The 16,051-nt window shown below is 38.7% G+C and overlaps 4 protein-coding genes across 8 annotated transcripts; 1 reads left to right on the top strand and 3 right to left on the bottom strand.

Annotated features, from left to right (window-relative positions):
- Positions 1-99: 99 nt before the first annotated feature.
- Positions 100-2,246, bottom strand: LOC129793877 (uncharacterized). Its single transcript, XM_055834340.1, has 2 exons — positions 1,781-2,246; positions 100-1,159 (listed from the first exon to the last, which is right to left on the bottom strand). The coding sequence occupies exons 1-2, from the start codon at positions 1,989-1,991 to the stop codon at positions 540-542; spliced, it is 831 nt and encodes a 276-aa protein (XP_055690315.1). The 5' UTR covers positions 1,992-2,246; the 3' UTR covers positions 100-539.
- A 2,507-nt stretch (positions 2,247-4,753) lies between these two features.
- LOC129793876 (zwei Ig domain protein zig-8) lies at positions 4,754-6,428 on the bottom strand. 2 transcript variants are annotated; one of them, XM_055834339.1, is made up of 4 exons: positions 6,013-6,428; positions 5,754-5,872; positions 5,419-5,629; positions 4,754-5,258 (listed from the first exon to the last, which is right to left on the bottom strand). In XM_055834339.1, exons 1-4 carry the CDS (start codon positions 6,119-6,121, stop codon positions 4,825-4,827), a joined length of 873 nt encoding a protein of 290 aa, XP_055690314.1. In that variant the 5' UTR covers positions 6,122-6,428; the 3' UTR covers positions 4,754-4,824. The 2 variants fall into 2 exon arrangements, with proteins under 2 accessions (XP_055690314.1, XP_055690313.1); XM_055834338.1 differs by having other exon boundaries at positions 4,754-5,276; positions 6,013-6,313.
- A 951-nt stretch (positions 6,429-7,379) lies between these two features.
- Positions 7,380-11,139, top strand: LOC129793875 (Y-box factor homolog). Of its 4 annotated transcripts, none has more exons than XM_055834336.1 (5): positions 7,380-7,715; positions 8,129-8,449; positions 8,571-8,776; positions 9,807-10,041; positions 10,583-11,139. In XM_055834336.1, the coding sequence occupies exons 1-5, from the start codon at positions 7,589-7,591 to the stop codon at positions 10,594-10,596; spliced, it is 903 nt and encodes a 300-aa protein (XP_055690311.1). In that variant the 5' UTR covers positions 7,380-7,588; the 3' UTR covers positions 10,597-11,139. The 4 variants fall into 4 exon arrangements, with proteins under 4 accessions (XP_055690311.1, XP_055690310.1, XP_055690309.1 ...); XM_055834337.1 differs by having other exon boundaries at positions 7,403-7,715; positions 8,129-8,437; XM_055834335.1 differs by having other exon boundaries at positions 7,381-7,715; positions 8,129-8,437; positions 9,807-11,139.
- Positions 11,140-12,215: 1,076 nt separating this feature from the next.
- LOC129793874 (fibulin-5) lies at positions 12,216-16,019 on the bottom strand. The gene is made up of 5 exons (XM_055834333.1): positions 15,578-16,019; positions 14,470-15,039; positions 13,424-14,029; positions 12,854-13,359; positions 12,216-12,780 (listed from the first exon to the last, which is right to left on the bottom strand). Exons 1-5 carry the CDS (start codon positions 15,621-15,623, stop codon positions 12,250-12,252), a joined length of 2,259 nt encoding a protein of 752 aa, XP_055690308.1. The 5' UTR covers positions 15,624-16,019; the 3' UTR covers positions 12,216-12,249.
- Positions 16,020-16,051: the final 32 nt, after the last annotated feature.

Here is a 16,051-nt window from a genome sequence, read left to right as displayed (position 1 = left end):
GAAGAGATCGAATTTTTTTAATTTTACACGTGGACGTCCAAGGGTTAACCAATTAGAGAGATCTTCTCTAAGTTTTTTTTCTTAAAATGCTGCAGATTCAATGCAAAGTTCCTTTAAATTGTATTTTTATACAGATTTTTCACAATTAGTTTTAATTTGTTACGAAGTTTGGTGATTTTTTCTCCTTGTTATTCATGATCACAAATTAATGTGAGAAATTTTATTTTAAATTTATTTCTTTTGTGACATTTTGGAGTATTTTGCGGATGTTCTCATTATTATTTATATCTGATTTACTTACAATTGGCCTTTAAAGAAAAGGAAAATCTTCAATATTTCGTGAACTGAAAGAGAATAAATTAAAGAAAGAAAAAAAAGGCATTTTTTTATCACCGTCAGTTGTAGAAAAATCACTTTATTGGCATTAAACTAGAGGTTTTCCCCCCTTTTTGTTTTGAATTTCCTGGCTCTCTCTCCAGGAAATTCTAACATGGCGGGCAGGTCATTGAGCTAGAATTGGGCGAATTTTTTTTCTTTGTTTAATAAGGTCCCCCCGATGGTCCTCCAGGTGGTCCATATTGTGACGCCGGAGCTGGGGCAATTGATGGCTGTGGCAGCGATGGGGCTGGTAGACTAGGTTGGGAGGGAATTGGAAGGGGTGCTGGACCCTGTGGGATGGGTGCAGGTCCTGTATGACCACCCACTTGCTCGCGTTGTGTCTTGTAGCGGATGAAGTAGACCTCGGGTTTGGATGGGGTAACAGGAGCGGCTGATGGCACGACAATGTCTTCGGGGGCGTCGGGACGCTTCACGAGGACGTAGACAATTGTCTTTTCGGAATTCTGCGCTGCCTGGGCAATTTGGGCAGGGCTGTACGTTGGTGGGGATGGGGCCTTAATGAAGATAATCTTGTAGTGCTTCTGTGCCAAACCACCACCACCAATTGCGTGCTGACGGAAGTGTTCCTCTGGTTCTGGTGGTGGGACGTGCACGTAGATGTGCTTCTGCACGAGGGTTGTACCACCAACACTGTGTCCTCCACCAAAGCCAGAAGCTGAACCACCGCCAAATCCAGCACCACCACCGCCAAATCCAGCACCACCACCACCAAATCCAGATGCCACGCCCGATCCAAAGCCATGTCCACCACCTAGGGCACCTAGAAGGGAATTTAAAGTTAAACTTGGTTTTCCGGTGTTGGTCACATTTAAAGATTTATTTTTAAACAGTAAGAAAATCGCTTTCCGCCATCTTGTGATGTTCCTTTAAACACAAAAGTAGATTTTTCTCATGATCTACTGCATGGATTTCGATGGGGTAAGAAGCAAATGAAAGGGGAAGCATCAACGAAGAATGTACCGGAAGAGATTTCAGAAATTCGACTTTGAAGCTGAGAAAAGTAGAAAGATATTCTTGTGCACTTTTCTCATGCTTCTGAATGGAAATTCAAAAATCCCTTCCGGTACATTTTTCGTTGATACTTTTCCATTCATTTGCTTTATACCCCATCAAAATCCATCCAGTAGATCCTGAGAAAAACCTACCTTTGTGTTTGTAGGGTGGTTCTGTGAAAAAAGTTCGAAAATCACAAGATGGCGTCGCACATAAAATGGTGGAAAGTGATTTTCTCACACTTCAATAAACCCCCCTTTATATCCCTATTTTACGACACAAATTGGATTTATTTTCTTTTCAAAAAAAAAAGTCCGTTAATCCACCATTTTATTTTGGGGTCACTTTGCACAAAACTTTTAAAACACACAGAACGTTGAATTCTTACCTCCGGATGTTGCAAATCCACCGCCAATACCTCCAGCTGTGCCGTGGAAGCCACCACCGCCACCGATGGCGGCTCCACTAGAGAAGCCCGAACCACCGGCTGCACTGCCACCGAATGAGGGGCGATTGTAGGCATAGCCGGCCTCGGGACGCGCCGCGGCGTACGCCAAACACAGGCAAACAACCAAAGCTAAACTGTTAATGAGGGACATTCTGCAACTGACCCCGAGTCCCCAAATGCGATGGGTTTTTAAGCCATGCGGCCCCACTTTTTCACACACAAATGTTAAAGAAGAAGAAAAAAAAGATGAAGAAGCGCCCACGCCACTCCCGCCAAATCCATCTCATTATGCTCCAAAATGTCTCAAAACATCGCGCGCGCGCATCTCTCTTTGCAAAAGCAACAAACTCTCTTCTCACAATGCTCTTTTCCTCACCACAACTGTTTGGATTAGGAGATATTTTTTTTTGTTTCTTGGTACACTCATGCTTCACACGGCAGGTGCTTATTTTTTTTCTCGTAGGATAGTGAGAAGGGGTGGGAGGTATTAGTTGATTTTTGGGAGGCTCAGGAGGAATTATCTTTTCAACCTTTAAAATCTCAGAGGAAGTTCTTCTTGCAAGATTTTTTTTTAATTAGGAGAATTTTAAAAGAAGTTCTTTTTGCAAGATTTTTTTTTATTAATTAAGAGAATTTTTAAAGAATTAAAAAAAATATATAGATAGAGTTTTGAAAACTTTTTAACAGTTCTAAGAAAAACGTTATAGAGCCTAAGATGGATTAAAAATACTTTGAGAAATTTTTGTTTTATTAATTATTCAAAAATAATTATTAATCCATAAAAAATATTCTAGATTCTTTTTATTGTAGAATCCGGGTAGATTTTTTTTGATTATTCTAACATAATTATATTTTATTTAAATTTATTTCCTATTCAGACTCTATGCTAATTCTGAGTCTATGGATTTTTAAGAAAATAGCGGAATTTTATAGTAAATGTATCTAGACTAAAGTCTCTGAACTTGATCTCATTGAGATTAAAAATTTTCTTTTTAAATTTCATGAAGAAAAAAAGATTCTTAATCTTTAAATTCTTTAAAATTATTTTTTTTAAATAAAAAAAACTATTCAAAGCAATTTCAATGAAAAATTGATGACAAATTTCTCAAGCAAAAATTTTTTAAAATTTTATCCAATATTTAATATTTGTGTAAATATTGATGAAAAATTGCTTAATTGTGTATTGCGCTACAGAAGGAGTTTTTTTGTCACATAAAAAGATGAATTTCTCATGTAAAAAACCAGAAGCTATATACATATGTATGTAGTTTCTATTTGATAATTTCAATCAATAATTCACATAAATACCCCCCAAATAAAGAGAAAAATTTCGCCATTTGACTATTTGTTTTTAAATTTATTTCTTAAAATTTTTGCCGTAAAAAAAAATGTGGGTGATGAGGGTTCGTATATGTACATAAGTATGAAGGAGGTCAAGGATTTTTCACACCTGTTTCATGAGTTTGTTTTTAAAAAAAAAGAAAGTTTAATGAACTTGCTGTTGAAGATCCCAATTGGGGAATTTTTTATTTATTCTTTTGGGATTTTATTGAATTTATTTTAACATTTTGGACTAATTTAACGAATTAATTTTATACTTTTTTAATGAATAATTTGGCAGATTTTTTTTAAACTTGAAGGGATGTAAGAAAAATCTCCAAAATTTCAAGTCGAGAAAGATGAGAAATGTGAGAAAAGGTCATGTATTCTGCTGACCTTTTTGTTTATGATCATTAATTAATTAAATTATTATTTTTGTGCCCTTTCTGGGTGTTTCTTCCGCCTTAGATGTCATGCTGCGAAATCATTATTTATTCAATCAAAATAATGAATGAGCCCGCGATGGGCACGCAGACTCACAACATCACAGCGAAGAGATGAGCGCAGGCGTGTGCCTCTACTTTCGGCATTTTAGCACCCAAAATGACCAATCCATTACACTCACGTCTTATTTGATCAAACATCTCCGTTTAATTTGCACCCAATTTGCGGCTCAAGTGTCCGCGCAGCGAAAGTTTCTCCCAATTGACACGTTTTTTTTTCATCCCGCCATCGCCGAAAGTGCCCATCTGTTTGCTCTGCGGGCTGTGTTGATGCAACGATTTCTCTCTCAAAAGGCGACACTTTCGGGTATATCACGCCTGACCCCTTGACCTCGTCCCCGCGCGAAGAAAGTGACCCATGAGATGGATGCTTCCCCGCGCGCGCGCACACAGATTGCGCAAACATTTAATAGAAGAGACAGAGAGAAGCAAAGCAGCAACACAGTCTTTGCCATCATTACCACACCCAAAGAGTTCTTCTCATTCTCATCATCTTCAGTGTTTTTTTTGTTCCTCATCTTCTTCTTCCACGGTGTGGCGGTAACCTCTTGAACAGAGTCTCTTGAAGGTGGATAGTTTAGTAGATTTCTCAATGAGATATACTCCCTGCTGGTATGATTGATGCACTAAAGAGAGATGCTGGAATGAGAAGAGTATCAATGTCTCTTCTCTTCATTGAATGTGACGTGCAGATTGTTTGCAATGGCTTGAGAAATGCTTTTTTATCATGCAAAAGGAGAGGTCTTTCCCTCACCTCCTCACCAAAAAAACCTTAAGATGAGCCTCAGAAGAGCATAAAACTTTATGAAATATCTGATAATTATGAACTTTATGGCATAATTACGTGAGCAAAGGGAATGCTTGAGGCTCTTTTGCAAAGTTAAAATGTCATTCAACAATAAAATGAAATAATTTTTACGTGAAAAAAGTTAAATTTAGAAAGCTAAAAGAGCGTCCTTTTGCGAATTTTTCCGCCATTTTCCATTATGGCCTCTAGCTAAGATAAATCCCTATAAATAATTACTTCAGCAAAAAAGCAATGGCTCCACATTTGATCAAATATTGGTCAATTGTTGCAAATAAAAGACAATTTTAATTATTCTAACTGTCAAATGACCATTTTTTTATTATTGAGTAAAAGAGAAGACATTTTGGGGGCCCTCACGCGGGCTGCGTTAGCCAGAGGGGACCCGCGTGATATGGGGTGGCCAGGAGCATGGCCCCCAGGACGATGAGGGTAACTGGTGGTACGGGTCTTGCACTGCTTGTCTGCATAGCAGCTGGATGTTCACCATTCAGCACGTGCACCACCACAGAAGCACTCACGGCTCCAGCTGGTTGGCAGGTGTAGTTCCCCGAATCACGTAGGGCTGCCCGTGTTAGCATTAACCTCGATGTTGTGCCTGTGTCGGTCTTCTCGGTTTCCAAACTAATACCACCGCGTGCTGAATCAAAATCCACCACGGCCGAATCGTGCAGCCATGCCATTGAGGGTGCATGGACGTTAACACTGCACGATAGGGAAATTGTGCTACCCTTCTTCACGTGTACCTCCTGGGAACCGAGGATTTTGGCGCGTGCCGCCCGTATGAGATCTGAAAGATTTTGGTTGTCTTTGAAACCAAGACAAAATGGTGAATTTTACAATTTTCTACGGGACTTTCATGAGATGTTTCTTGTGGAATTCCGTTAGAAATCCACAGACACATCTTGTGGAATGTCCAAATGAGTGCTATATTGAGGTTATGTGCCTACCTGTGACCTCAAGGTGGAACGCCATGTTGATTTTAGGCTCAGTATTAACTTGGCACTCATAAATGCCACTATCGCGCCGTTGCGCATACTCAATCTTCAAATTCCAGTCGTCACTGTTGGCCGGATGATCCACAGAGAATCTCTGATCACTCGTGTATGTGAATGAATTGGATGTGAGGATGTGAAGATCACGCTTTCTCATCCAAGATATCTATTTAGGAAAGTTTGGTTAAGTTCTTTTATTAGTCTAACAGATTTTAAGTTGTAGGAAATGAAATTAGACAGTGATTATGGCCACAAGATCGATAGAAATTGTAGAAAATTGTGCAATTTACCGTTCTGTTTGCGCGATTCCTAACACGGCATTTCAAAATGGCCGTTTCATCAACAACGGCTGTGACATTTCTCGCTGACACATCGTCAAAATATGGTCGGTCAAGCACAATGGCGCCACCTAGCAATGGAGCAAATGGACGAGAACAAAAAAATGAGTACAAAAATGGACGGGGGGAATTTCCTGTTTAATTGTTCTACACTTTAGGGCTACAATTGAGGCCATGCAGGGACTACAAATGCACCAATTGGGGTACTCACCGGACGCTGGAAGACTCCAAATGGTGCGCAAGTGCTGAAAGTGGTATAGACAGGAGATGATGATAAAGTACGCGACATTGTGTCGCTCACTGTAGTGCTTGAGGCTCATAGGCGCTTCATGCAGCTACCCTTAGTTGCAATATATATGTATATTAGAGTCACATGCCTCGGGGGGCCCAGCACTAGGTCTAGCTTTTAAACATTCAAAACACAAATAGCTATACAGCCACCACACACTTTGCTCACTCGTTGAGGTCAAGTGCACAGACGATGCTCAACACTCGCTGCTCCTGCAGCTACTGACAAGGATTCGGGGATTCGGGCGACTTGATATGGCCCGCAAATGGCGACCATGCGCATTGGGGTACGCACCAGAGCTACCCCCCAGGTGCGAGGACATCTCTAGGGTATGAACTGAGGCTATAAATGCGAGGGAGATGAATTGTTTATAATAATGTGTAAGTACATAATGAGATATTTCGTTTCAGGGGTTGCCATGGCGCCATTTTGAGCTTCCTCTCAAAAAGGATTTCCCGATTGTCATTAAATCTTTCGTATTTGTAGTGATTTTGTTGCTCTTTAATTGTTAAATGTTTTTTATGTTTCTTAAAAATGATAAATCTTGCAAGTTATGTGAAGATTTTAATCATTTCAAGATGAAAAAAAATGTTTTCTTATGCATTGAATGAGAGGAAATTTAAAATGGCGGACAATGGCGTCCTTATGGTTTGTACTTGACTATGATTTAATTCTAGAGACTCTAGGGGTGGAAATCCGATTTTAGTTTTTGACGTTGTTAGTTTTTTAAGGCAGGATTTAATTTTTTAAGTCGGCCTTTAGTTTTTAAAGGTCAAACATTTATTAAATCAAGATTGGGTCAAGATTAATCCGGGCGAAATCCATTTTTTCGACAATTTTATCAATTTTGATTGCTTTAAGCATTGTAATTTGTAAAAATATATTCAGACTGACCTTTAAAAAAACTGAAGTTTAGCATTAAAAACTACAAAGCTTGTTTTAGGAAATCTTAAGCTTGATTTTAAAAACTAATTTATAAAATGAAAGAAAATTAAAAATTCTCTGAATTGAATAAAATTTAAGCTTTTATTTAAAAATTATTTTGTTAAAAAAAATTAAAAAAAGCTTAAAAAATTGAAAATAATAAAAAGGAAAAATTCTTAATAAAAAAATAAAAAAATTCAATTTATTAAAAATTTCTTTATGATTTTTCTTAGAAAAAAAGTTAAATAAAATATTAAGAAAAATTTAAATAAATTACTAAAAATTAATTATAGTTCTTACAACCCCTTTAACAAATTAGAAATTTCCAACGACATTCCGGTGGAAAAGGTGACTGAATGTCAGATGCGGAATGACGTACGCATGCGAGAGGTGGTGCATGGGGCGCGTGTCAGTCGTCGGAGAGTGAGTCCAGCGGTAAGGTAAGATCAAGAGCGACTGTGAGTGCGTTTAGAAGCGCGTGCGAGTGATTTACCATCGACACCGTCACTCCAACGGGGGCACAAGCACCTTTTACCAACGTCCAGAAGGCACAGCGCGACTCGTGGGGCCCCAAATGGTTGATTCCGAGAATGTCTCAGCATCGAGCGGTTCCGGCGCAGATGGCGTCCAACCGGCAACAGCTCCATCTACGGCACCCGCCGCAAATGCCGGTGCTCAAAAGCAAACCAAGGAAGTTGTCGGTATGTGCAATGAAGGGGTTGAAAAATCTCTTTTAATTCCCATTTTCTGTAATTCTTTTTCTCTTTTTTGTTTTGGAGAGTTTTCAGGGAGGAATTGGGAATATTTTCATGATGAGAAAGTATTGGGAAAGTTGAGAATTTTGTGGGTATTCAGGAGTGAAAAAAAATGAGAGAGATTTTATCTGCCGGCAATGTGTGTGGGAGGATATTTAATTTTAAAACGTGTTTCAAATAAAATTGGGAGATCCACGTGCTGTAGCTCACTGAGATTTTGCAACAAAGTATTTGTTTTCAAAAGTGTTAAAGAAAGAGCTTCATGCACAATATATGGAATTTTTTTTGTTCAAATTCAGTAAAAAAAATTAAATAATTAAGAATTAAAATTCTCTTTTTTTTTAAATTAATTTTTACAGCCTTGAAGGTGACGGGCTTGGTGAAGTGGTTCAATGTGAAAAGCGGCTATGGGTTTATAAACCGCAATGACACCAAAGAGGACGTCTTCGTGCACCAATCCGCCATCATACGGAATAATCCGAAGAAAGCTGTACGAAGCGTCGGGGATGGAGAGCTCGTGGAATTTGACGTGGTAGTAGGTGACAAGGGTAACGAGGCGGCCAATGTAACAGGACCCGAAGGGAAGCCCGTCCGTGGGAGTCCCTATGCTGCCGATAAGCGTAGACCCTACCGTCTCTGGTATCAACGTAACCGAACCAGACAAGACGGTGAGTCCACTGGTAATGATTCAATTGAAATTCACTTATTTAATTTTCCTTCTTCTGATTATTTTTTTTTCAATAAAAAATTTAATGAATTTTATGTAAATTTTTAATGAATCGGAATGATGTTTTTTTGAAGGAGACTTCTTCGGTGGTCGTGGTGCAAAGAAGGACGCGCCCGAAGGATCCGAAGAGAGCGATGGTGCTGAGCCGCAGCAACAACAACAGCGGCCAATGCGACGTTTCCGTGGCCGTGGAGGACGTGGCGGTCACTATGGTGGCGGCGGCGGTGGTTTCTACGGTGGCGGTGGACGTATGAGACGAGAGGCACCCGAGGAGGGGCAGGTAAGTAACAAAAAAATTACCACAGAATAATTTTTTGATCAGAAATTTAGGATTTTGGGCAGGATAATGTTTTATTTTGCTCAGAAAACAAATTGACTAATAAATAAAAATTATTCCGAATTTATCAGAAAGAAATTCGGAATGAATAGAAAAATATTCGGAATATCCAGAACGTCCTGAAAAAAATGAATGTTTAAAAAACATTTTAAATATTCAGAAAAGTATTCGGAATGTTCAGAAAAGTATTGTGAAGGCCCAGCGAATTATTTTGAATAATTTAAAGAATGCATAGAATTTCCAAAAAAAATGTTCTCAATCATCAGAAAAATATCCGAATGATTTTAAAGAAAATAGAAATCTAAAAGAATATTCGGAATGTTCAGAAAAATATTCCGAATGACAAGGAAATTAATCCAATTAATGCAAATCATTCAGAATGTTCAGAAAAATATTATAAATCTTAAAAAAAATTACTCCGAATCATTTTGAAATATTCGGAAAGTTGAAAAAATTATTCCGAATGACAAGGAAATTAATCCAATTAATGCAAATCATTCAGAATGTTAAGAAAAATATTATAAAGCACAAAAAATTATTCCGAATCATTTTGAAGAATATTCGGAAAGTTGAAAAAATTATTCCGAATGACAAAGGAAATTAATCCAATTACTGCAAATCATTCAGAATGTTCAGGAAAATATTGTAAATCTTAAAAAAAAATTATTCCGAATCATTTTGAAATATTCGGAATTTTGCGAAAAATATTTCGAAGGGTTTAAAGTTACTTTTAATCATTTTTATCTGACATTCGGAATATTCAATCTTTTATCATTAGTTCTGAATAAAATTTTGTTATTCCCATCATTTCTATTATTTTCCTATTCCACTGATCAAACGAATTAGTAAAAGAAACTAAATTACTGATCAAAAAAATTTTTCATATAAAAGAAAATTAATAAATGAGAATTTTCTTCTTTAAAGTTTAAAATTAAAATATTATTTATATTTAATGCTTCTTGCCTGTGTGTAGGGTGACCAGGAGGAGGGAGGTGGTCCCCCGAGAGGCCGTGGTAGGGGCACAGGGGCCCCACGGCGACTCTACCGACGCAGCTTCCGCGGTGGCATGCGTGGTGGTGGAGCCCCACGCAGGCAGGCCCCGCGCGATGGTGGTGGCCAGGAACAGGAGGCAGCACCCAAAGGGAATGGTGCAGCCCCGAAACGCCGTGGTCGTGGCAAATGGCGGCCAAGTGGCCAACAACGGAAAGGTACGAGAACGGCGGCGGGTGGCGGCGCGGCCGAGAACAATGAGACGACCCTGGAGCCGCCGGGCGAGAGCACCGCCTAAAAGCCAAAATTTCTTTCTTTTTTTTGTTTTTTCAAACACTCCCGCCCCCTTTCCTCACTTCACTTTACCATCCAATCTGTTCACTTCAGGCGTGTTGCTGTTGCTTCATTAATTTTCACAAAACAATTTTGGCTTGCTTAAAAATACGTTTCCATTGTCCGTCTGCTGCCGCTGCTCGTCTCATCTTTTTTTTTACAACAAAATAAAAAAATATTCATCCCAGTAAAAAAAAATGAAGAAGCTAAATTTTCACGTGAAGAATTCTTAAAGAATTGTTTTTAAAATTGAAGGAAAAAAAATGAATTTTGGACGTTATTTTGTGGAAGAAAAATTTAGCATTTTCATTAAATAAAAAAAAAAGCTTTTCCTGCCATTTGATTTCCTTTGCATTTAGAATTTTTTCTTCATTCCCCTTTTCCGCCCATCATAAAATGCACATTGATAACAAAATTGATTTGTAGACATGGACGCGTAGATGCTGAGAGAGAGAGGGAGAGAAAGAGAGATTTAGGATAAGAGAACTTGAAGTGAACACAGAGAGGAGAAAAAATCCACAACTACACATCACCATCTCTCACAAAAAATAATGATCTTTAAGAAAAAGAAAAAAAAGAATAGAAGCATCATTTTCTTTTTTTTTTAATCGGCAAACTCATCTCCATTTTATGCGCATACCGGCCGCCGTGTGCGTGAAATAAATAAATAAAAAAAACACCCAGTTTCTCACATTTATCACGAATGAAAATAAAAAAAAATGAAATCATCATAAAATGAAGAATTATAAAATACATGAAGAAATAATAATAAAATAAACAAAAAAAGCAGAAAAATGCATTAAAAACAAGGACGTACTACATAGGAAAGAATTAATATGTTGGATATATAGGAAGAAACACCCACACAGGATTTTTAGATGGATAAAATCGCAGATATTTAATGAAAAAAAAATTGTAGAATTGAATGGAATAATTGAGAAGAAATTAAATAAAATGATGCATTTTCAAAGTTTTGAGCTGAATTTTATGGCGTTTTATTTTCCTTTTCTCTTTGATTGGAGTTTTTTTTGCAGACCTTAAAATTGGTTTAGAAGCTTCTTAAGACAGTCTAAGAAAATTCTTTGATTTGCAAATTGATAGAAAAAGATTTTTTAAATTAAAGTAGTTTATTTTTGTTAATTTCAAACAATTTTCTTTGAATTCTTTAAGTAATTCAATCTCTTCATTCATTTGGGCCCTTTAAATTACGCATTGTACGATATTATGAATGGATTTGTGAATGAACAGGTGTTTACGCAATGTTTACGCTCAAGGTCGTTTGCTTCGGGCTCTTTCGGCACATGTTTTGTTCAACTTCGTGCTTTGCATCTTCATTGCGATTTCAGCGCCACGTTGTGAGCTATGTTGGCGATTGTTTTCTTATGCGCCATTTTAGGTTATGTTTAACAACAAAAAGAATTTTCTTTTAAGTGCAATGTTTTTCATGGATTTTCATCGTTTTAAAGAGTTAAATGAGGGAAAATTAGTGAGAAAATCATTTATTAGTGTTCGTGCTGTTTCTATAATGAAAAAGGAAGTCGTGTTAAGTTGAGATTTGTGCAAAAAATGAAGGAAAACAGGCGCCCGTCTTCTAGTCTTTGCGCATCTTCTTCTTCGGTGTCTTCTTGCAAATTTTGGTAAGAAATTCGTTTTTCTTAATCATATTTATCATTTCTCGAAATTAAACTTGATGTACAAGTTATGAAAATCCTAAAACGGATTAAATTTCCTTAAAGGAAATTCATTTTGAGTGAGAATTCTTGCACATTGGCAACATATTTGAAAAGCTGTAAAATATCCGGAAGATCACTGAAGAATCTTGCGAGATTTTGTACAATTTAATGAATTTCAAAGAGAAATCTTTCAAGAATTTCCCATAATTTATGCTCAAATTCTTTTTTTAAGAAAATAAGAAATTTTTAACGTACAAAACGACAAAAAAACGCGAAAAATTAGCCATAAAAAGCTATTCTTAGGCAAGAATACGAACGTTCTATCAGAAGGTGGGACTTGTGTGCAAAGTTGAGTTCAATAGACCACAGAAGGAATGGAGTCAGACTTTCCTTTACGTTGGTTTTTATTGTACAAAAAAATTAAAAAGTATATTCAGATACAAAGATAAAAATTTTGGCAATATTGCTTCCACCCGGGAGGTGATCTTTGTACACCGTCATACTGAGCTCAAGCTCCACATCTTGTGGGCCCTGGAGTGCCTCCACGAGACTCAGGAGGGCCTCATTGTGCATTTTTCGTAGTGAAAAGGACCCATCGGTGGCTGGTTGAACGCCCGCGGGGGCATCAACGCGAACAACACGCAGGAAGAAGTCAATGTTATCATACCAATTGGGCCCTTTGAGATTGAAGAGCGCCCTCCCGGCCGGGGGGACGGACATATTGGCCACGAGGGTGATGAAGTTGTAGGAGTATGAAGATGGGCGCGTGAAGCACTCCAGATCGTCACGATCGCACAGCAGGGAGAGTCTCTTGCAGCGATTTCTTCGTTCTGAATCCACAGCATAGCCCGGGGGGCACTGTACGGGATGACAACGGAAACCACCGCGGATATTTGTGCAGATTTCATTGTAACCACGGCACGCAGCTCCCGTTGCGCATTCATCAATGTCCTGAAGGAGATCATGCAAATGTTTAAATCGTGAAAAGAACTTTAAAAAGAAAAACAATAAAAGAAAATGTTACCAAACAACTCCTCTTGTCTTCTCCGAGGGTATATCCACGAGGGCAGGAGCACATGTAGGATCCCGGTGTATTCTCACAATTCCCAACACACAGCTCATAGCTACGGGATGTTTCACATTCATCAACATCGAGGCAGGTTCGGTTGTCCGGTGCAAGTTTATAGCCGAGATCACAGGCACATTTGTAGGCTCCCCAGTAGTTGACACAGCGTTGATGACAGAGTCCCTGTTGCTGAGCACATTCGTCCACATCAACACAGATTGGTCGAGCACCAGGCCCACTCGTGAACCCAGGTGCACAGTCACACCGGAAGCTTCCGGGGGTGTTGTAGCAGCGGGAATTTGTAGGGCATGTCCCAGCTGAGGCGCATTCATCGATATCTTCGCATTGACGTGTTTTCCCGAGGAAGTGTCCAGGTGGGCAGTAGCACACATACCCCCCAGGCTTATTCCGGCAAATCTGGTCAGGAGAGCACGAAGCTAAGCCCTCAGAACATTCGTCAATGTCTGAAAAAAAAATTATCAAAGAAAATCAAGAATTTCTGTCAAAGGCTTGATTTCTCTTACTCACCAAGGCATCTTCCTGTGGCATCTGCCCTGTAGCCAACACCGCAGATGGTATTGTGTATCCCCTGCATGCTGTACGGTGGATGATGACGATATGGCGACGACGTGACTCGTGGTACTTCACACCTAAAGGATCCCTTGGTGTTCTTGCACTCATACGGATGTTCACAGTTGTGCGTTCCCAGGATGCATTCATCATCATCATCGCAATTCCCCGTGCCAGCATTGAGTGTATATCCCGTCCCACAGCTCTGCAACCGAATACATGTGTAGGATCCAATGGTGTTGTCACATCGCTGTGTATCCAGGCATTCGTGATTGTTAATTTGGCACTCATTGATGTCAATGCAGGCATTTGTAACTGGGTCCAGGATGAATCCCGTACGGCAGTCACACCGGAAGCCACCAATTTCATTTGTACAAATCTGATTTGCATCACATGCATCCCTATCCGTTTCGCATTCATTCACATCGACGCATTTTGACCCGAGACGCTTGAAACCCATTGCACAGGCTTCCGATGTTGCTGGTTCACACGTGAAACTCCCGGGTGTGTTGTGGCAGGCTGCTGGTGGAGGGCATCTTGCTTCATCGGCGCACTCATCGATATCTTTTGGCAAGAAAAATTGAGAGAGAGGGACGTTAAAATTCAAAAATTGAAATTTTGAAAACTTTTAGGTTAAAAAGAAGCAGAAGAATTTTGAGGTTAAAACCATAAGCCGAACAACTTTTGGTGGCTATGATTTAAAAAAATATATATATTTTCAAAGTTTTCTATCTTTTAGACAGAAGTTAAGAAGAAAATTAAAAGAATATTCGTAGCTAACAAAGATATAAATTGTATATGAAAGATAATTCAATAATAAAAAAAACTTTTGAGGTTAAAGACCGAAGCTGTTCAACATTTAGCGGCTACACTTTAAAGAGTATTTTTTAGAATCCAATTTTTATGTTTTAAATTGAAAAAATATTTTAAAAGGAATAAAAGTAATATTGAAAAATGTTTTGTGTTTTTAGTCCTTTGGTTTTCCTTAGGATCAACATTATTACCAATGCATTGATTTGATTTAGTATCCCAGGCGTAGCCTTCATCACATTGGGGATGCGTTGAGTTGGCCACACTGCATGAATGCCCATCTTGTGTGAGAACAAACCCAGGATGGCAGCGACAGGTGTATGATTCACCGGTTGTAATGCAAATATGATGACAGGCGGCTGAAGCACAAGCGGCTGATGCATTAACGGCGGCTGCTTCGGCACAGCAAGCCTCATAGACCTCATCCCAAGGGGAACCGAAGCCAAAGGGAGAACATTCGGGTGCCAGAGTGACTGTCACCAGGCCAATTTTGCAGGATTCACAGCAATCACGGTAGTAGGCTGCTTCAGGGATCCCCGGCAGTGCATCGCGGCATGTGGCGCCACGTTTTGCCGCCGCTTGACCGCCAATACATTGAAGATCTCTCTGTTGGCGTACACAGCAAATTTCAACGGTTGACAAGCAAACCCCACGTAATTCCACGGGAATGTCTGCAGGGAGGGAGGCTCCGGTACAATTGGAGCCTTCAACGGCCCATTCTTTGCCTACATGGCAACATAGGCGCATTGTATCATCCAGAGCACCTAAATAGATGGAATTTAAACAAATAAATAAAAAAAATATCTCTAGGAAAATCTTTTTTTTTTCTTTATTTCATTCTGTGGGAATTTTTAAAAGAAATTCTCGCGCGCATTTTCTTTATTAAACCTACTCTATAATCCTAACCTATAATGCCTATTTATAGCCAAAAAAAAATTCGTTAAAATTCCTTAAGAATTCTCACGTTATAAGAAGGAATTAACTGGGCCCCTCAATGTCGCGCGCTTGACCTCTTACCCGCATTCAAATTGGTCGCCAAGGTGAGTGTGGCGGGAATTGAGGGTCAAGCATGGGGTCAATGAGGTGAGCATTCTGCTCCAGAACACTACATTGTATTTTCATTGCCACAAGATCACGTAACTAAAGAATTAAAATTCTTCACTAAATTCTCCAAAAAAAAAAATCTTAAGAAAATAATGAAATGAAAAGGACGCGTAGCCGCCGCCATTTTTTTTGCTCGCACAGGGTTTGTGATGAGGTTTTGGCGCCAAAATATTTGGGGGCCACGTGGTGGGTACTCACCATGTGCCAAGGGGGCCAGGAGGGTCAGTAAAAACAGAAGTAGCATCTTCTGTGTCTTTCCACGCACGATTGCCACGATAAACTGACCCACAGCACCAAGAGGTGACTCACTTAAGGCACAAGGGTTGCCCACAAGACACAGAGTTTCTCAAACTTCTTGAATAAATTAAACCAAAATTAATCTAATTTAAAATTAAGATATTAGTGCGCATTAGAAAATGAATTAAGGACTTAACCACATGAATTAGGCTTCTCTATAATTTTTTTTAAAGTGAAAATCGATTATTAAAAATGATAAAAATATCAAAAGAATTTAGAATTTGCTTTCTTTTGATTTTTTTTCATAATCTTAAACAATTTTTCATGAATGATTAAAAAATGATTTTGTTGAGAATTTATTATAAAAGCTTCATTAATATTATTAAAAAAGATTAGAAGAAACTCAAAGGAGTTTCACAATCTTTTCCGAAAGGC

This window comes from Lutzomyia longipalpis, chromosome 3 (assembly GCF_024334085.1).
Source record: "Lutzomyia longipalpis isolate SR_M1_2022 chromosome 3, ASM2433408v1".
NCBI lineage: Eukaryota > Metazoa > Arthropoda > Insecta > Diptera > Psychodidae > Lutzomyia > Lutzomyia longipalpis.
Note: the sequence above shows the minus strand (reverse complement) of the source record. Positions and strands in the feature narration are given on the sequence as shown.